Source organism: Camelus dromedarius, chromosome 27 (genome assembly GCF_036321535.1).
Source record: "Camelus dromedarius isolate mCamDro1 chromosome 27, mCamDro1.pat, whole genome shotgun sequence".
Classification (NCBI taxonomy): domain Eukaryota; kingdom Metazoa; phylum Chordata; class Mammalia; order Artiodactyla; family Camelidae; genus Camelus; species Camelus dromedarius.
In genome coordinates, this window is record NC_087462.1 from 10,774,886 (window position 1) to 10,794,028 (window position 19,143).

General features: G+C 50.9%; 1 protein-coding gene across 2 annotated transcripts in view; it reads left to right on the forward strand.

The window, feature by feature from the left end:
- UPF1 (UPF1 RNA helicase and ATPase) overlaps positions 1-19,143 on the forward strand; it is a 32,124-nt gene that overhangs the window by 8,520 nt on the left and 4,461 nt on the right. Inside the window, exons 2-20 of one of the 2 annotated variants that reach the window (XM_031437673.2) lie at positions 3,387-3,529; positions 5,146-5,235; positions 7,558-7,725; positions 8,152-8,332; positions 9,469-9,630; positions 10,259-10,376; positions 10,526-10,624; positions 11,184-11,292; positions 11,441-11,600; positions 11,704-11,822; positions 12,291-12,455; positions 12,538-12,652; positions 13,220-13,363; positions 13,783-13,996; positions 16,858-16,975; positions 17,362-17,518; positions 17,741-17,883; positions 18,146-18,320; positions 18,790-18,871. In XM_031437673.2, the coding sequence (XP_031293533.2) occupies positions 3,387-3,529; positions 5,146-5,235; positions 7,558-7,725; positions 8,152-8,332; positions 9,469-9,630; positions 10,259-10,376; positions 10,526-10,624; positions 11,184-11,292; positions 11,441-11,600; positions 11,704-11,822; positions 12,291-12,455; positions 12,538-12,652; positions 13,220-13,363; positions 13,783-13,996; positions 16,858-16,975; positions 17,362-17,518; positions 17,741-17,883; positions 18,146-18,320; positions 18,790-18,871 (2,662 nt within the window). The remainder of the gene's footprint in view (positions 1-3,386; positions 3,530-5,145; positions 5,236-7,557; positions 7,726-8,151; positions 8,333-9,468; positions 9,631-10,258; positions 10,377-10,525; positions 10,625-11,183; positions 11,293-11,440; positions 11,601-11,703; positions 11,823-12,290; positions 12,456-12,537; positions 12,653-13,219; positions 13,364-13,782; positions 13,997-16,857; positions 16,976-17,361; positions 17,519-17,740; positions 17,884-18,145; positions 18,321-18,789; positions 18,872-19,143) is intronic. The other variant, XM_031437674.2, reaches the window with a different exon arrangement.

Sequence of the window (19,143 nt, forward strand, 5' to 3'; positions counted from 1 at the left end):
GTGCTTTAACTCATTTAATTATAGTTTTCTAAGGTCAAGTGTATTTTTGAAGTGAATGTTTATCTTGAAACTTTCCAGAGAGTAGGAGAAACTAACAACCCAGCTATAGAGGTCTGTTGTGGTCAGGTCACAGCTGGGAAGGAGCAGGCCCTGATGAGGGTTGGACATGTGCGTGTGTATGTATCTATGCACACACACTTGTGAGGAGGGACACACCCACGCTTCCTAGCCACACAGCTGGAGGGCCTCTGGGAATCTGGACTCCTCTCTCTGGCCTCCCTGGCTTCAGTGGGGGTGAGGGAGAGTCCATCTGACCTTGTGTCGATGTTTATTGTCTCTCAAGAGTTCCTAGAGCAGACTTAAATTTCCTGCTCCTTATTAAGCCTGAAGGGCTAAGTGTGGTGCAGAGAAAGGGTTGCCACGGCTGGTCAGGCTCTGTTAAGAGCCTCACACATTCCCGATGTGCCCTCTGCTGATTCACTCCTGCCTCTGTGGGGGGAGGTGAAGTGTGGGATCTGAGGCCCGGGTGAAGCAGGAGTGGGTAGAGTGAGAGCGGCTGGTGGCACGCAGGTTTCTGTATTACTCCACATACTAATTTTGATGTTTCAGGAAAGTAAAGATTTACATATCACTAAGGATATTTCTTTATACGTAAAAGCTTATGCAACCTGATGAGACATTTTAGGAGTTCTTCTAGATTCGGAGTTGGCAAGCATTTTCTTAAAGTGTTAGTAAATGTTCTAGACTTTGTGGGATAAGAAGCAAATACCTATTATTAGGTATTTAATCTAACCATTTAAAAATGTAAATACCCTTCTGAGCCCGAGATTGTGGCTTATACCCTCTCAGCCCTCTCCTATAGCGAGAATATGTGGCTCCTTCACTGCCATGAAGTAAAATTCAGGTACCATAATCTGCCCACATACTTGCAGAAAACCAACACTTGTGTGCCTAGGCTGTCACACTGAGAGATGTGCTAGCCCTTGTCAGTAGCCTCATCCCAGCACTGCCGATGTGTGTGTCAGAAGTGTTTGTTGCCAAATGGAGAGGTGACTTTTTGAAATGGTAATCTGCTATCAAAATTTCAAACAAAGCACAGCAAAAAATTTCAACAACCTGATTAAAAATGGGCAAAGCACTTGAATAGACCTTTCTCCAAAAAAGATATATGAGTGGCCAGCAAGTACAGGAAAAAATACTCAGCATCATTATAATCCAGAAAATAGAAATTAAAATCACAGTAAGATACCACTTCTCCCTCATTAGGATGACTGCTGTCAGAAACAAGCAAGCAGAAAAATAACAAGTGTTGGCAAGGATGTGGAGAAATTAGGACCCTGTGCCCTACTGCTGACAATGTAGAATGGTGTAGCTGCTGTGGAAAACAGTGTGGCAATTCCTTCAAAAGTTAAACATAGCCTGCATGATCCAGCAACTCCACTACTAGGTATATGTACCCCCAAAGAATTGGAAACTGGGGCTTGAAGAGATATTTGTACTCCGTGTTCATAGCAACATCATTCACAGCAGCCAAAAAAGGTGGAAGCAACCCAGGTGTCCATTGACAGATGAATGAATAAACAAATTGTTGTGTGTTCATACAATGAAATATTATTTAGCCTTGAAAAGGAAGGAAATTCTACACTTACGACATGGATGAACCTTGAGCACGTTATGCTAAGTGAAATAAGTCAGTCACAAAAGGACAAATCAACTGTATGATTCCACTTATATGAAGTCCCTGGAGTAGTCAAATTCAGAGAGACAGAAAGTAGAACGCAGGTTGCCAGGGGCTAAGGGAGGGGGAATGGACAGTTTCAGTTTGGGAAGATGAGGCAATTCTGGAGAAGGATGGTGGTTGTGGTCCACAACCATGTGAATGTACTTAATGCCAAAGAACTACTTCATTTGTAAGTGGTTAAGATGGTACATTTTATGTTATGTGTATTTTTGTACAATTTTTTAGAAAGATCAGGGAATCACAAAAAGGTGCTTGTGTAATGTTAATAACACTACCTTCATTATGTTAAATTCCAAAAGTTGATTTTGCCTTTTCCTTTTTGAAAAAGAAAGTCCTCCCCCCCCTCCAAACAAAGCGTACACTCTTCTTGAGTTTACTCTGGTTGTTGCTTTCTGAAAAAAAGAAAGTACGTTAAAGTGGTGGCAGACACTGTGAAATGGGTCTCTGATCTGGCTGAGACCATTACAGAGACAGATTTTCTGTCATGAGTTCTTGGCTTCCTTAACAACCTAAATGCACCTTCGAAGTTTCCGGAATGCCCCCCCTCAGGAGACCCATTGTCCTTAAGCTCATGTTAGTGACTGGAGAGGTGGACGGGGACTGGCCTGAGCTGGCCCCGCGTGATGCGGGTGTGGGTGTGGGTTTTGGTGCCCTGGGTCTGCGTGGCAGGGGCTCTGCAAGGGAGCCAGACCAGTGTCTGCTCCCATCTTATAGCTCAGAGAAACCTGGCGCCTGCCCTGGGGCTCCTGTCACTCCTTCCTGTCCTTTCCTCCATCGCGGATGCTTCTAATGCTTGACCCTACCTCGTGTGGGTTGTGGCCTGTGAGTGGGGGCGATGATGGGAACTGTTGGCTGCCATCTGAGGTGGCAGTTCCTGGGGGAGGCGGGGGGAGCATTAGGAGTGCCTGTTCCACTCAGATGAGCGGAGTCTGTGCGCCTGTGAATGGATGTGTGAGCTCAGCAGAAGTGCCAGTGAAATTCACCACTTAGTTATTTAAACTTCCCTATTTGTATGTTTTTGCTGTTAAAAAGTATAAAAGATAGTATGTTTAGTAAGATTATATCCTGGGTTTGGAAAGTGATCCCAACATTCAGTTTCTAATTGATAATTTAGAAGGGCTGCCTTCCGGAGAGGGGAACTGACAGTGAAGGGAGCCTGTGGGATAATGAGAACTGCATTCCCACATCTGCAGGGGTCCAACTTTTACTTCCGGTGCGTAGGCTTTGGGGGGACCCTTCACTGTGGTGGGATTCCAGGCCCTCTGGTCTGATGTTGTGCAGCTGTCCCCCAGGGAGAGATGGGGACCGTAACTAGTTTGTAAGAAGTCATCTTGTGGCCCTCTGTTCGGAGCATTTTCCTCAGCGTCCTGGTTGTGGTCGTGTCTCCATGGCCAGACAACGTTGGGCCTGGATGTGGAGGCAGGGTGGATGACCTCCGCCATCCATGCTGATTTTGGCCAGGTAGGTTTGATAGGGAAGAGAGGAGTGAAAAGTCAAATTAGAAGAAGCTGAATTGACTCAGAGCGGAGAGTGGTGGTATTTCACTAGAGAGTGGTCGTGGCTGCTCCTGTGGGGAGAAGCCATGTGCCCCAGCTGAGGCCCAGAGGTTGCAGCCTTTCTTGGTGATGCTACCATTCTGCCCTAGGTTGGTGGGCCTGAGGGCATCCTGCAGAACGGGGCTGTGGATGACAGCGTGGCCAAGACCAGCCAGTTGTTGGCTGAGTTGAACTTCGAAGAAGATGAGGAAGATACCTATTACACGAAGGACCTCCCCGTACATGCCTGCAGGTGAGCGCCTTTGGCGGAGGGGAGGACTCGCCTCCCAGAGCATCCACAGTCCATGTGCATTCGCTGACTTTGCAGAGGCCTGTCTAAGACCATGGACTGTGACACTTGGGCAGTGTCCTTGGGAGTAAGGAGGTTGCTCAGGCCCATGTATACACAGAAGTCCCTGTTACTGGGCAGGAGAGTAAGATCAGCACCCTCTGTCACCTCCGATTCTCCCAGCAGGAGGGGAAAAGATTCCCCTTCTCAGCCTTCTTCGGGCCGTGGGGTTGTTCCCCAGTACCTGCCCCACTCGCTCATCAGAAAGAATTCATCACATCGGATGATCATTTGGGTCTAGAGGGTAAATAGAGCAGCTAAGATTTCTCTTACAAAGAGATTACTGTAGGATTCTTTAAAATATCTGCCTCCCTGATGCGTTTGAGATTCCTGAAAAATTGGAAGCGAATGGTCAGTGGATAGACCTGCATATTGACCAAATTTGGAATTCTCATCTAGAGGAGGACCTATCCCTTATGTTTTGGACGTATTCTTGCTTTTTTGTTACACGTACACAAGGAAATTGAGACCAAAAGAGGTGAAATGATCTTGCTCAGGGCACCCCGCCAGGCAGGGCAGTAGGCCTGGGCCTCTGCTCAGCTTTGCCCGCCCCTCAGGCACACTGCCCCCTCTGAAGTCTGCACCCAGCATGGGACTGGGTGCCGCTCGCTCTTTATTTGGTAGGCTGACTTTTTAACTTTATGTTGGCTCTTTATTTATTCTCATTTACAAACATTTTTATGTATCACTAGTGTTCCCATTATATGTGAAGGTGCCCATGAAGTGGTCCTAGTGACACTGCAGGTGATTAAAGTCTGCACACCCCCTTGCCCTCCTGCTGTCCCTGTGTACTGGAGTGGGGAGAGTCCCCCTGGTGTGAGGTGTTGCGGGGAAGGTTCTTGGCCAAAGCACATTCTAGTTTGAAACTGAGTCTTGGCTTCATCCACGTACAGAACTGTGGAGAGCCAATGTTTTTGTTTTTGGTGTGTCGATGTTCAGAAAAGGGAGGCCGGGGGGGCTCTCCTGAGGTGCTCCTTGCGAGAAGAGCTCAGTTGCACCCCCGGACCCTCCACTGCTGCGATGGCTGAGTGTTCCCAGGAGCACGGCGCCCTCTGCTGGAGCGTGGGAGGTGCTGTGAACACAGCATGGTCTCAGCTCTGTTTATCTTCCGTGTGCCAAGAGCTAGAGATGCTGATTTCCTGCTTATAAGTCACAGTTCCTGAAACTTGAGGCCAAGGGGAGTGACTAGGTCACCTTGGGGGTGTTAGGCCTCCATTGTTGGGCTCACCTGCCCCCTTGCACAGCTCTCACCCTGCCCCCCACCACCTGGAATGGGCTTTGCTGCCATCTGGGATGTCTTGAGAAGTCTCCACAGCACCCCTACCCCTTCCCTGTGTTCACAGAGGTCAAGAAGCCTCTGCAGTTAACTGATTGGATTTTGTTAGTGGGATCGTTGGGTTTGAGTATGTGTTTAATGAAAAACTTAAAAATGTTGTAAGAGGAAAGAATTTTACATCCTGCCAAATTAAAACCAGAGAGCGATCTTCCAGCCTTAACTGTTGATGTTTTGACTTTTTTAGTTACTGCGGAATACACGATCCTGCCTGCGTGGTTTACTGTAATACCAGCAAGAAGTGGTTCTGTAATGGACGTGGAAATACTTCTGGCAGGTAGATAATCAAACCGCGCATGTGTCTTTAATCAGTGCTGTGCTCAGATTTGTGTGTAAATTATGGAAATGTTGAAGCAAAGCACAATATAAAATCATGCTAACAAACCTGGTTTTTTCCTTCCTCTGTGACTGGTTTAACTTGAAACAGATGGTGGTGTGTGAATGCCTTAATGTATTTACCCTTGATTTATTCTCTGTGGTTCTTTTTATTATGCAAGTAGGGTTGGCTTAATTCTCGTTCCCAGTTTTTATTTATATTTTTCTGCAAGATGAGCTCCTGGCACGCCCGTTCATCTTCATTACTGGGTGCCTGGGGAGGATGTTCCCAGGACAGTAATGGGCATCCATGGGACCTGCTTCCTGAGGAGGCTCCCTCTGGCCTTAGCTCATCGGAGCAGTCCTGGGGCTAATATGGGCCAGATCCTGAATCATCAGATTAAATTAAGTTCACTTGACCATCGGCTCTGGGTTTCCCTTCCTGCTGTTGATCAGCAGCATCTGTGACGAGGTCCCTTGTTTTGTGTTTGGGGTGAGACCAGCATTGTGCGGGTGCTTGGATTCCAGGGGAGAGTCCGTTTGTCTGAGCTAGAGTGGTGGGACTCCTCAGCCCCCACTGCTGGCGCAGGTCTGGTCCTGGCGGCTCTTGCGGGGTTGCTGGGATATGCAGCAACTCCATTGCCATGAGAAACAGAGCAATCTCCGTAGGACAGGGCTCCAGGTCGTCAGCAGGAAAGCAGCATCTTCCTCTGAGGTTCATGTTTTGGAGAAATAAAGCAACAAAATTCTGTAGGCAAGTTTATTTGTACAGAGCCCACGCCCTTCCTGAGCCTTCAGCAGCCATGGACCAGGGCTTACCATCTTGTGCAGCCTAAGGACACAGAGTGGTCAGATCTTGTGTCAGCTTGGAGTTAGTGATGTGAATTATGGGGTTCTGAGTGAGGCAAGAAAGGGGTCTGGTGTTTTTTAGAGATTTGAAAGGAAAAGCATTTCAGGGTAAGCAGAAGAGACCAGTATCCCATTTTCTGAATGTTCTGGGTAATTTAAGTGTTACTGTGTGCATTAGTTCCTCTGTTGCAGGAAAGGCAGTTAAATAAAACTTGTCTTAGCTGGCACCCCCAGCTTCCGGTCAGCAGAGCCAAGATCAGGGAAGTGAGCAGAGGGCCTCTAAGGGAAAACAGACTCAACCAGCATTGTGTGTTCTGTGCAAGGTCAGATTGGGAAGGTGATGGGACAGCCACTCGCCTTCAGGAAGCTTTCAGTGTCATGGGGTGAGGTGGGCGTAGAAAAGACAAGAGGAAATCACTGCTTCCGGTAAAATGCCCAGTGGTGGCAGCTCCACAGGGGGTTACCAAGAGTGCTGATGATTGGTTAGATAATCTGACAGTCTTTGTGGGGCCAGAGAGGGTTAGGATGTTGTCATCTGAGCCCAAACTTGTAACATGAGGGGTTTCCCAAGGTGATGCGAGGCCGGTAGCAGGGAAGGCTGGAGGCCCAGCAGGCATGCTCAGTGTCTGACAAACCCACAGCAAAGCTGCGGATAGCGGGGGTGGCGGGGAGAGCCCGAGGCAGAGCTGCACACCACCTATGGTCCCTGAGCAAGGCTGGTGTAGCAGAGTGGGGAATTAAGCAGCTGGGGGATTCAGTAAGACCCTGGAGTAGGTGAATTGTGTCCTGAAAATGAGAAGGATGATAGAGCCCTGGCCATGCGCATTAACGAAAGAGCTGAGACAGTGGGGCTTTCAGATGGTTCAGAGCTGGCCCTGTGCTTCCAGAGAGTAGCCCTGAGCCCCCTTACTCAGTATTTTTGACTGTCCTCAGGTTTCTAATACGTTTAGTTATCAAGTTTCCTGGCCTGCAGCAAATGAGGAGGGTCATTGCTCCTGGAGGCAGGTGCAGGGGCCACGAGAAGTGACTTTGAAAGGAGCAGCAGAGAAACTACAGCGAGCAAAGAGGAGCAGTGAACAGGGGAGCCTCTCGCCTCTCCAGGACAGCAATCTTGGCCCCAGTAATAGATTCAGTTAGGCCCGATAAGTTGGATTTAAGAGAGCAGTAACTGGGCGGGGGGTGGGGGGAGGCAGGAACTATGTGAAACTTGTTAGGAAAGTTTTCCTTAAAAATAGTTCAAGTCAGATTGATTTTTGCACACAATGGGGAGCCAGTACAGGGGCGGGCTGGTCCCCTGGGATGCCAGATGGATGAGGTGTGACTGCTCTTGCTAATGGACCGTGACCGGTACCGGAACTTTTAACAGGGCTCAAAAATTGAAAGTGGTGAAAAGCCAAACTTTGAGTGTTAACTATTTATCATTTCCTGGTTTCAGCCACATTGTAAATCACCTCGTGAGGGCAAAATGCAAAGAGGTGACTCTACACAAGGATGGGCCCCTGGGGGAGACGGTTCTGGAGTGTTACAATTGCGGCTGCCGCAACGTCTTCCTCCTTGGCTTCATCCCTGCCAAGGCTGACTCGGTGGTGGTGCTGCTGTGCAGGTGAGGGTGGGGCCTCGATTTCCTAGGGGACTGCCTTTCCGAAAAGACAGCCACTCTATGGCTCTGACTCCCTGGAGCTCTAAGATACTTTAAAATAGTGTCTGCCGGCTGGCGAGGTGTAAGGAGGTTCGGTAAGGTGGGGTAGGGGTGGGATTGAGGCTTGTTAGATAGCTAGGAATGTCGAACTCTTTTGGGATGTGTTCTGGTTAAATCATAAAAATCATTCTGTGAAAGCAAAGTCTGTTCTGAGTTTTAAGAATTCACAGCTCAGGCACATGGGGAGATGCAATTTATTGCTAACAATTTAAAGGTAATGTGATCGTATAATAAATTGTAGGGAATGCCACTCTGAGGTGAAAGGGAATCAGTCTTTAAGGGCAGAGGTCATCCTCACCTGGGTGCTCCCCGCCCTTGGGCCTTTTGTAGGCAGCCCTGTGCCAGTCAGAGCAGCCTCAAGGACATCAACTGGGACAGCTCACAGTGGCAGCCCCTGATTCAGGACCGTTGCTTCCTGTCCTGGCTGGTCAAGATTCCTTCTGAGCAGGAGCAGCTGCGGGCCCGGCAGATCACCGCGCAGCAGATCAACAAGCTGGAGGAGCTCTGGAAGGTGAGGCCCGCTGGGAATGCAGATCCATCTCAGCACCAAGTTTCCAGGAGGGAGAGTGGAACTGGGGTAGCGTCTTCAGAAACAGGAGATTCTGGAAGGAGCTAGAGTGAGACTCTGTAGCCTCCACCTGGAGTGACCCCTTGCTAGGAGTGTGGGCACCACAGTCACCTCCGCTAGGTGCCATCTTAGAGAGGAAAGCTCTGGCTGTTGGAATTTTTCTCTTCTTGCTAAAGGCAAAAGGTGGGTGGTGGGAAGGAGGAGGATGGGACCCAGCTATGGGTGGACATGTCAAGGGGAGCCAGGCCTGAGTAGGCAGACAGGACTGCAAGTGCACAGGCCTCATCAGGGCTGTAACATGTCAGAGCCAAGGAGGCACCAGGCTGGGGGCGAGCGTTCAGTGGGAATGAGGTCAGGATCTCAAAGGTTAGATGTGGGACCCAGAGAAGCCAGACAAGTGAAAGGAAGAGGGGCTGTCAGGTCAGGTAGTGGGATTCCTGCCCTGCCCGCAGATCATTTCTTTAGAGAAGCCCTTCTCTGGTTCTGACAGTTTAGATTTTTTGATAAAGTTTTAATAACTAGACTAGAAATTTTAATTAGGCACCCATGTAATTAGAAATCTGAAATGTGAATTTATTTTCACTTCAAGTGCAAGTCAAAATATTTTTCAAGTATTGTCTAGCAAAGAACCTTTCTGCCTCGATTTTCAGGTTGCCACGATTATTTTACCATTTCAGTTTGTATCCAAACAGCCCACATACTGTTTTGTTCCTGCCAAGGAAGAGTGTCACTCTTGTTGGTGCAGCATAGGGCCAGGAGGACCCTGTGCTGGGGGGTCTGTTCACCTGCCAGAGAAACTAGTGGTCTTTCTGGCAGCCAGGAAGAGGTGTTCTTTCTCCCAGTTCGGGGGCTAGGTCTTCGTTGGAGGATGCAGCCATCTGATGGTATAGGCATGTCAGGCTATGTGGCTGCCACGGTGTCCACCTCTGTGTGCCATGTTGACTTCCTGATATGGGTGCCACCGACCACTGGGTGCCCTTCTCTCCATGAGCCCAGCATCAGCTCATCCTGAGAAGTGATGGGTGTGCCCAATAGAGGTGAAAAGAGGAAAGAACATGGTGCTGATTCTTGTCCTCTAGGAAAATCCGTCTGCCACCTTGGAGGACCTGGAGAAGCCAGGAGTGGATGAGGAGCCACAGCATGTCCTCCTGCGGTATGAGGATGCTTACCAGTACCAGAACATATTCGGCCCTCTGGTCAAGCTGGAGGCCGACTACGATAAGAAACTAAAGGAGTCCCAGGTGATGTGGTGTGTGCAGGAGGGTCTGGTCATTTTAACCAAGCATCTCTTCTGAGCCTTGGGGTGGGCAGTTTTCTCTGCAGATGCTGATGTGGGCTGAGGCACAGCCCCCGAGAGACGGAACCGTGGATGGAGGACAGGCGAGGGAGCACTCTGTGGGCAGATGCCCCATCACTCAGAGCCAGACACCCGCCTAGGTGTTTTCTGATTTTAAATTCAACAAAAATTCCTCACAGTCGGGTTCGTAGGCTTTACCCGCAGCCACAAGAGTCAGACCCTGGGAGCCCACAGCTGCCGAGGACACTGCTTGTGTCTGTCCCGCAGAGACCATGCACAGGAAGCAAGAGCGCCGAGGCTCACGGGCTGCATCCTCAGCCATCAGCTTCCTTTTCTCCGTCCGCAGCCCACAGAGAAGCTGCCTCCAAGAACAGACATCATGTGGGGGTCTCCTGGTCGTCTTGTGCAGGTTTAGGGGTCCTGATGACTTCTCTCCCGGATATGCCCTTGGTATTTCAGGCTATCGGGTGCCGCTCACTGTAGGGCACACGCTTGTGGAAACCCAGACACGAGGAGTCCAGGCCCGTGTCTGTGTTGCAGGCTAACAGGGCTCTTATTTTTTATGTGCTCAGACTCAAGATAACATCACGGTCAGGTGGGACCTGGGCCTTAACAAGAAGAGAATCGCCTACTTCACTTTGCCCAAGACTGACTCTGGTAATGAGGATTTAGTCATAATTTGGTTAAGAGGTGATTTTAAGTTTTAAAATATTTGTGACCATAAGTAGCATAAAATTCCTAGTTCCACCCTTGTAAAGTATCCCTTAATTTAAACTCTTTATGGTGGCGTCTGTGGCGCATGTTGAAAACACTAAGTTTCTTACTCTTTTCCCTGTAAGACATGCGGCTCATGCAGGGGGACGAGATATGCCTGCGGTACAAAGGGGACCTGGCGCCCTTGTGGAAAGGGATCGGCCACGTTATCAAGGTCCCTGATAGTATCCTTTGTGTAAAGAAGGGCTGGCACAGGCACCCTCTGCCCACTTCTCTGATGAGCTTGTCCTGAGCATAGGAGACCTGTGTGGGGGTCGGCACAGGGAGCCTTCTTGAAGCCTCAGGTGCAGGGAAGGGTGTTGGGTACGGCCACGGCTGCAAGAGCCTTTTTTTGAGTCATGTTTGTTTCCAATCATTGAGCCCTTTCTTCAGTTGTACTCTGAGGTCGCACTGTTTGTATAAAACTGATGAAAGAGCTGGCTAGGCAGAAGCCAGGGCGCTTCGAGTTCTGTGCCTGCGGGCTCTGCAGTTGCTCACGGTTGGGACCTGGCACCTGGGCCCTGGGCTTGGCTGCTCCATGCTGGCACTGGGTGCTGCCCCAGGCTCACAGGGAGGACACTGCTGGCTGCAGTGGTCCCGGACAGTGGGCTGAATCTGTCAGTGAGATTGGGCCTCACTGGCTGCGTTTTCTGTTTGGTGCAGAGGAGGGTCTGCCTCCTCAGTATCCGAATGCGGGCTCCTCAGAAAGGCTTCTGACAAGGGTGAAACTTAACTCAGTGGCAGATTATGGTGATGAGATTGCCATTGAGCTTCGGAGCAGTGTGGGCGCGCCCGTGGAGGTGACTCATAACTTCCAAGTGGATTTTGTGTGGAAGTCAACCTCATTCGACAGGTATGTCGCCTCCTTCCCCGCCTCTACTTCCCTGCAACTGCTTCTCAGTCACCTGCTTTGGTGTGGCTCCTGCCTCCAGCATCCCCGGGCTTCTCCCCGTAACAGAGGAGCAGGTCTGCACGCCACTGACCTGGCCCTTTCCTGACAGGATGCAGAGTGCATTGAAAACCTTTGCTGTGGATGAGACCTCCGTGTCGGGCTACATCTACCATAAGCTGCTCGGCCACGAGGTGGAGGATGTGATCATCAAGTGCCAGCTGCCCAAGCGCTTCACGGCACAGGGGCTCCCTGACCTCAACCACTCTCAGGTTCTCACCTGTCCCGGGGGCAGGGGGGTCCTGGACTGCAGAGCCTGCCGGGTGAGCGGCCCTCCGCCATGCCTGCACCCCTAATGGCCACTTGTGTCTGAAGGTTTATGCCGTCAAGACTGTGCTACAGAGACCACTGAGCCTGATCCAGGGACCACCGGGCACAGGAAAGACAGTGACCTCAGCCACCATCGTCTACCACCTGGCTCGGCAAGGCAATGGGTAGGGCTCTGCACGGCTCAAGGCAGTGAGGGGGAGGCCAGTCTTCCAGGAGGGCTCAGGGCCCCGGGTGCCTGGCATGCTGCATTTCACCGTTTGCGTAAGATCTGGCCCTTGTGGTTGCTTTGAACAAGCAAGCCTGCCATTCTTGTAAAGGCCACACTGGGTAGGTTCATCCTGGGTTGTATTGTCCTGTGTGCATCTCGGAGCTTTGAAAGTCTTCATGGTGTGGGCAGGAGGTGAGGATGTCGGTCTCAGTTGTTAACGGGGTGTTGCACAAGTAGAGTAAAGATGAGGTGGGGATAGGAAGCTCCAGACCGTCTGGGTTTTAGCTCCTTCAGTATCGTGTCATCCCTGGCTTTAGTCTTAGATCTCGAACTGGCTCCACTTCCTGTGATTCAGAGCAACAGTCTTAGCTAATTAGGATTTTCTCGGGCGAGCACTGAGACCTTGGCTCACCTTGTGTTGAAGGCCTGTGCTCGTCTGTGCTCCAAGCAACATAGCTGTGGATCAGCTGACTGAGAAGATCCACCAGACCGGGCTGAAAGTCGTGCGGCTCTGTGCAAAGAGCCGCGAGGCTATTGACTCCCCGGTGTCCTTCCTGGCCCTGCACAACCAGATCAGAAACATGGACAGGTGGGTGTTGGGTAACTGACCTCAGGTGAGGTGCATCTCCTCCGCCTAGGCCCTGGCGGCTCACACGCCCCTGTTTTTCCAGCATGCCAGAGCTCCAGAAGCTGCAGCAGCTGAAGGATGAGACTGGGGAGCTGTCGTCCGCAGATGAGAAGCGGTACCGGGCCCTGAAGCGCACTGCTGAGAGGGAGCTGCTCATGGTGAGCTCTGCCCCCGACCCTGCTGCCCTGGAACTGGCCTGGGCCTCAGGGCTTCGTTAGGACTGAAGGACCTGTTTGGATACTCTTTTGCATTTGAGGAGAAAACTTTGATAACCTCCTTCTAATGCTCTTCCTGAGATCACACAGAGACATCTTGCCTGAAACACATGATTTTTAGGCTTCCACTCCCTGCCAGCCTCCCTTCTGCTGAGATCTTGGGAACCTGGTCTGCACACCCTGGGGGTGGGGGGGAGCTGGATTGCTGTCTCCTGCTTTTTTGTAAGAAACCAACCAAAAACGATCTCAGCCTGATAGTCGGTTTCCCTTGCTCAGCACTGCCCCTCAGAGGCTGTCTCGAGGCACAGAGCCCTTTCTTAGGCGTGAAGCCCAACCACTTAGGACCACAAAAGTTAGTGTCATCACAGCCTGGATAGTAGATGTTGTCAGGGAAGGACCACTTGTTTTCATAGTTGTTGCAGAGGGCCTGGACCAGAATGGTGTCTGTGTCCTGTCCTGCCTGCCCTTTGGGGTCTAGTGCCCTGATGCCTGGCACACTTTCTTTTCCAGAACGCTGATGTCATCTGTTGCACGTGCGTGGGCGCGGGGGACCCGAGGCTTGCCAAGATGCAGTTCCGCTCCATTTTAATCGATGAAAGCACCCAGGCCACCGAGCCAGAGTGCATGGTCCCCGTGGTCCTTGGAGCCAAGCAGGTGGGCTGCAGCACATCCATTGTAGTCTTGTTTGAAAATTGGTGTGCATTCTTTTTTGTTCCAATTCTGCATAATTCTTAGTGCTGAAGTTTTGTTTTTGTTGTTTGTTTTGTTTTCATGTCCTGCGGTGCTGATGCCCTGACAGCACAGAGGGATGCACAGCAGGCCCTTTGGTTGGGGGGGTGTTGTGGTCTCTGAAGGGTGGACTAGGCACAGAGCTTCTGTGTGGGCTCTGAGTGCAAGTTTGTGTGTTTCATGTATGTGGTGGGTGGTTTTCCCATCCCAAGTCAGTATCTTGCCACCTGAACTCTCATAGCCAGGTGTTTATATGGACCCTGGGCCTCTTGGTCCCCTTTGAGTGGACCTCTAGGTTGTTTCATGCTTGAGCTTCTTACTTGTGTGTGGGCCTCTCACCACAGCTGATCCTTGTGGGTGACCACTGCCAGCTGGGCCCTGTGGTGATGTGCAAGAAGGCGGCCAAGGCCGGGCTGTCCCAGTCACTCTTCGAGCGCCTGGTGGTGCTGGGCATCCGTCCCATCCGCCTCCAGGTCCAGTATCGGATGCACCCTGCGCTCAGTGCCTTCCCATCCAACATCTTCTACGAGGGCTCTCTTCAGAACGGTGTCACTGCAGGTAATGCTCGGCTCAGAGCGAGGGGCGTAAGTGACAGCTTGTATGCAAGGGGTGCCTCAGAGGCACAGTGGTCCATGGGACAGAACGTACACTCTAGAGTGTGGGACATTCTCAGGGTTGTGGGCAAGGGGGAGTCCATGTCCTCGTGAAATTCAGAGTCACTACATGAGAATCCCCACCATTGGCTCACAATATACAGCATATAGACGAGGGGGTGGCAGAGCTGACTGCCCCTCCCACTCCTTCCTCAGAGGTTCTCAAAGTTTGGGCTCTGGGGGTCTCAGAGACCTCTGCACAACTGAGGCCAAAGTGCTTTCATAGAAACACCAGGGCATTGTGTGCCCTTTGGCTGTGCTGACACTTGCTAATGGCTCAGAAGCCTCAGCACAAGTCAGTGGTACAAGCAGACTGCTGTGTGTCGTCGTTACCACCACACGCCTGTGGCGGGCAGTGTCCTGGATCCAGAAGCAAAGACAACTCAGTTTACTAATCCTTGAGTGCATGTTGCTGTGATTCTGTGTGTGATGGGAGAGGAGGTTCTCCTAAGACACTTGTCAGGTGTGAGGTTCTTGAAGGAAGGACTCACAGACACACTGTAGTTATGCAGCCTGGGATATTCAGCAGGAATTTTCCTAAAAATGATCAAAATAAGCCTGTGGCTTCAAGGAGAACAACTGACAGGATCCATCACCAGTGCTAACATCTGAGCATTAAAATAAATACTAGAATTTTGGAAAACCCATGTTCCCTAGTATGAGCTGACCAAGTCTTCCTGATGCTGAGTGGCTTTTCTGTTGGGATCTTGGTGGTGACAGATGTCAGGTGCGTCAGCCTTTGGAAGGTCCTCCTGACTGGATGAGCAGGCACTTCCTATTCCAAGGGCCAGCAAGAGTGCTGCCAAGTCACTCAGGGTCAGAATTCATGTGAGCACAGGGCAGAGTAGAGAGGCCATCATCACTGACTGCAGGGTGACCTCCTGTCCATCTTTCCTGTAGAATCAGGGGCAGAATTCCGCAGTAGTGAAAAAGCTCACAAAACAGGCTTCCCTTTTCCAACCACACGCATCTGTGAGGCCTGACCATCCTTACATACTGCAAGGGCTCATGGGAGCCTGGGAACAGTATAGTGAAATGAGTTGCAAAAATTCACTAAATATATTTTAGTGAAAAATATAGTTACTTTTTATAAAAAGTGTTTTTAAGTTAATATGTTTACTTTTAAATGAACTTTAAAAAAATATTTTAAATTTAAAATACAATAAATACCAGATGTCATCCACAGAGACTAACTGTTTGGGCTCCTCAACTTTTCAGAGTGTAAAGGGGTTCTGAGAGCAGTGTTTGAGAACCACAGACTTAGTGTCTCGTTGATGCCAGCAGCCTGCCCTATTGGCCTTGTTTCGCCCACTTTATAGATGAGGAGACTGAGGCTGACAGCATACGTGCCTGTCCAGGGCCACTCGGCTGCTGTGTTGTGCAGTCTTGACACTTAGAATGCTGCCAGTCCATTGGGTGATGAGGGTAGAAAAGGCCAGGCCAAGAGGAGCTTGTTTGTGATTCTCTGACACAGTTGACACTTGGGAAAGCCGCCACTTAACACTGATTCAGTCCCTCGCCAGCCTTGTTCCTCCTACCTCCACGGTGGCGTCTCTGTACAGCAGGGGTTGGTGGTGGTGGTTCGTTCACTGCTGTACCATTAGTGCCCAGGACATAGCACCCAATAAGTGTATTTTTAAAACTCTCTATTGAAGTGTAAAGAAATGCCTGGATTTAAAGTGTTCAGCTTAATGAGATTTCACTCGGTGAATACGCCTATGTAACAGCACCTGACTCTAAAAGCTCAGCGTGACCAGCTCCCTGAAGTGACCCCTGTCCAGGGCAGTGCCGGCGCTTGCCCAGACCCTCTGACTCAGGGTAGCCGGACATCAGCTGTGGTGGGAGTGTTTACATCACAGGGATTGGCAAGCACTGTAGGTTAGCCCTTGTCCCACCCCCAGCAGGTGGTTAAATGTTTGCCAACAGCCTCTGGGCTAACTGGCTACTGAACTGGCCAGCTGCTGCCCTCACCTGAACGATAGAGGTGGGCTTTGCCTCATTTCCAGCTTGACATAAAAGGATCATACTTCCCTCAGATGTCAGACTTCCTTCATCAATGTTAGGCTATTTTGATGCAAAAATACGAGTTTTCTTAAACTAATCTGTTAATTAGGTACAACTCCAGTCAAGATGTCTCAAAGAGGTGGTGGGATGTATGATTTGACAAGCTGATTTTTTAAATTATAAGGACACGCATAGGATCAAGCACCCAAGATGAACACGAAGAGCCTGATGAAGTACTAGATGTCAGGACTTACTGTAAAGCTGCAGTTGACGACTCACTGGGCATAGCACCCAGGATAGAGTCTAGAGGCAGACCCACCTGTCTACGAGCCCTGGTTTGTGGGACCGATGGGACAGATTTCAACAGTGTCATCCATAAAAGCCAGTTGTAAGGGCTTATGGGTCCCTTAAGGTACAACATAAAGCTTCTGGAAGCAAACCTTCATTACACTGGCATAGGCAAAGTTTTCTTAAACAGACTGCAGAAAGTGCTACCGGTGAGATCTGTAGCAAGTAAGCCGGCTTTGTTCTAGGCACAGTGCCAAGTGTTCCTAGGAGTTTTGGTCAGAGGACCCACTCGGTGGCCTCCCCAGGGCCCTGCAGTCCTGAGTCTCTTGCCTGGAGCCTGCTGTTTCCCCCTCCACTGTGTGCCTGTGCCCAAGGTGGCATGGCCTCCACTCAGCTCTCCATCAGCTCAGCCGAGACCGGCTACTCTTTTTTTTCTCTGATGGAATGCTTTCTTTTTTCTGTCCATAATGACAGCGGATCGTGTGAAGAAGGGCTTTGACTTCCAGTGGCCCCAACCAGATAAACCGATGTTCTTCTACGTGACCCAGGGCCAAGAGGAGATTGCCAGCTCAGGCACCTCCTACCTGAACAGGTAAGCAAGGACTCTTCTGCAGCGTCTGCTGGCCTCAGTGATGGCTTGTCCAGTGACCGCCAACCTGTTGGTTTTGTGGTGGTGAAACTTCCTTGCCTTCCTTATCCTCATTCTGTTCAGATGCTTAAACCAACAGCATATTTCCACCTCATCTTTTCAGTATCTATTTTTATGATGAGCAGATCCTTTATAAGCCCATGTATGAACCTTTTGTGTCCTTCACGACTCTCTTGACGAAGGATGGGGCAGCCCAACTGTGGGCGCACCAAGTGGGGCCTTCACGGGGCTGCGCTGGAGGTGGGCTGCCCCGAGCCTCCACAGCCTCCAGACTCAGGTCTCAGGAGCCCGTGAGTGGAACCTGCGAAGTGAAAGCCCAATTTTCTTAGGACGGAGGCTGCAAATGTGGAGAAGATCACCACGAAGCTGTTGAAGGCAGGTGCCAAGCCAGACCAGATCGGCATCATCACGCCCTACGAGGGCCAGCGCTCCTACCTAGTGCAGTATATGCAGTTCAGCGGCTCCCTGCACACCAAGCTCTACCAGGTGCGCACGCCCAGTCTGGCTGCCGGGTCCTACCAAGGGCGCTGACCTTTGACCACCTTGCAGTGGAGATGCAGCAGGCAGGTGGCTGGCACCTGGGGGCTCTGCAGACTTCAGGTCCCAGACTTGACGGTGGGATTTAATGGTGCATCTCGACACATTTTGTGCAGGCTGGGAGTCCTTGAAGGAAGCCAGCTGGCTGACCATGACCATTGCCCTTTCCAGGAGGTGGAAATCGCCAGTGTGGATGCGTTCCAGGGGCGTGAGAAGGACTTCATCATCCTCTCGTGTGTGCGGGCGAATGAGCACCAAGGCATTGGATTTTTAAACGACCCCAGGCGGCTTAATGTGGCCCTGACCAGAGCGCGGTATGGAGGGCTGAGTCCTGTCGTGAGCAGTTACTCACTTGTCCCCAGCACTCCTGGTGGGTGCTGGCACAGACAGGCCAGGCATCTGGGCAGGAACGTGGAGGGTGGCCCTCGCGGCTCCTGTGTGGTGAAAGGGGTTCCTAGGCACCCTTACATTGGATTTGGGTTTTGGGTTTGTTTGGTCTTGTCTCAGACCATTTTGTGTCATGTTCTGCTCACCACGTGACGCTAAGCTCAGTGTCTTTTTGCCCATGTTTTGCAGATATGGGGTCATTATTGTGGGCAACCCAAAGGCCCTGTCCAAGCAGCCTCTCTGGAACCACTTGCTGAACTACTACAAGGAGCAGAAGGTGCTGGTGGAGGGGCCCCTGAATAACCTGCGGGAGAGCCTCATGCAGTTCAGCAAGCCCAGGAAGCTGGTCAACACCATCAACCCAGTGAGCACCAGCTGCGGGCAGGGGGACGGGGACTGCTGGGACCCCCTTTCTCCCCAAGCCATGACACATGTCAGTGTGTGAACAGGAGCGATGCCTGCTGGCCTGACCCCACAGAGCCCCCCGTACCAGGTTTCCCAAGAGTTCTGAGGCCTTTCTGGTCTTGAGCCTTTTGGGATGCTACGTCACAGGTGGCACCTCAGAGTCAGATACAAGCAGGAGATTTTGTAAACCTGAGGTGCCCTGGGGGCTTAGGGAGTGGATGCTGCTCAGCCTGAAGCCCAGAGATAGAAACATTCAGCATCAAAGGCCAGGTCAGGAGGAGCGGGCAAGGCCAAAGCAGATAAGCCAGCAAGGCTCGGGGGTGTCCTTGGTGCAGCCTGGCCATCTCCCAGGCCACCAGTTCTTTGAAAAGTTCTTCCTTGTGTTGACATGATAAATTCCTCACTTAATTCCTCTAAACTCTTTCCAGGGAGCCCGATTCATGACAACAGCCATGTATGATGCCCGGGAGGCGATTATCCCAGGATCAGTCTATGACCGGAGCAGCCAGGGTGAGTCTCTGGGGGGGACCAAGCTGGCCCCTCGGTTGTTGACTATTCCCATGCCCACAGCTTCCAGCTTGGTTACTCCTAGGGTGGCCTCCCAAGCCTCAGTCCACAGAAACCTGTCTGACAGTGAGAGTTCTTTCTCCGCTTCTTTTGTCTGGAATCAGAGAATTGGTCTTTGGCAGTTTCTGAAAACCAGATTTTTTTTAAGTAATACAGCTCTATGTATAGCAGTTTCTCAGCAAGTACTTACTGCAGCTCTGCCTGTTTGCCCCTGT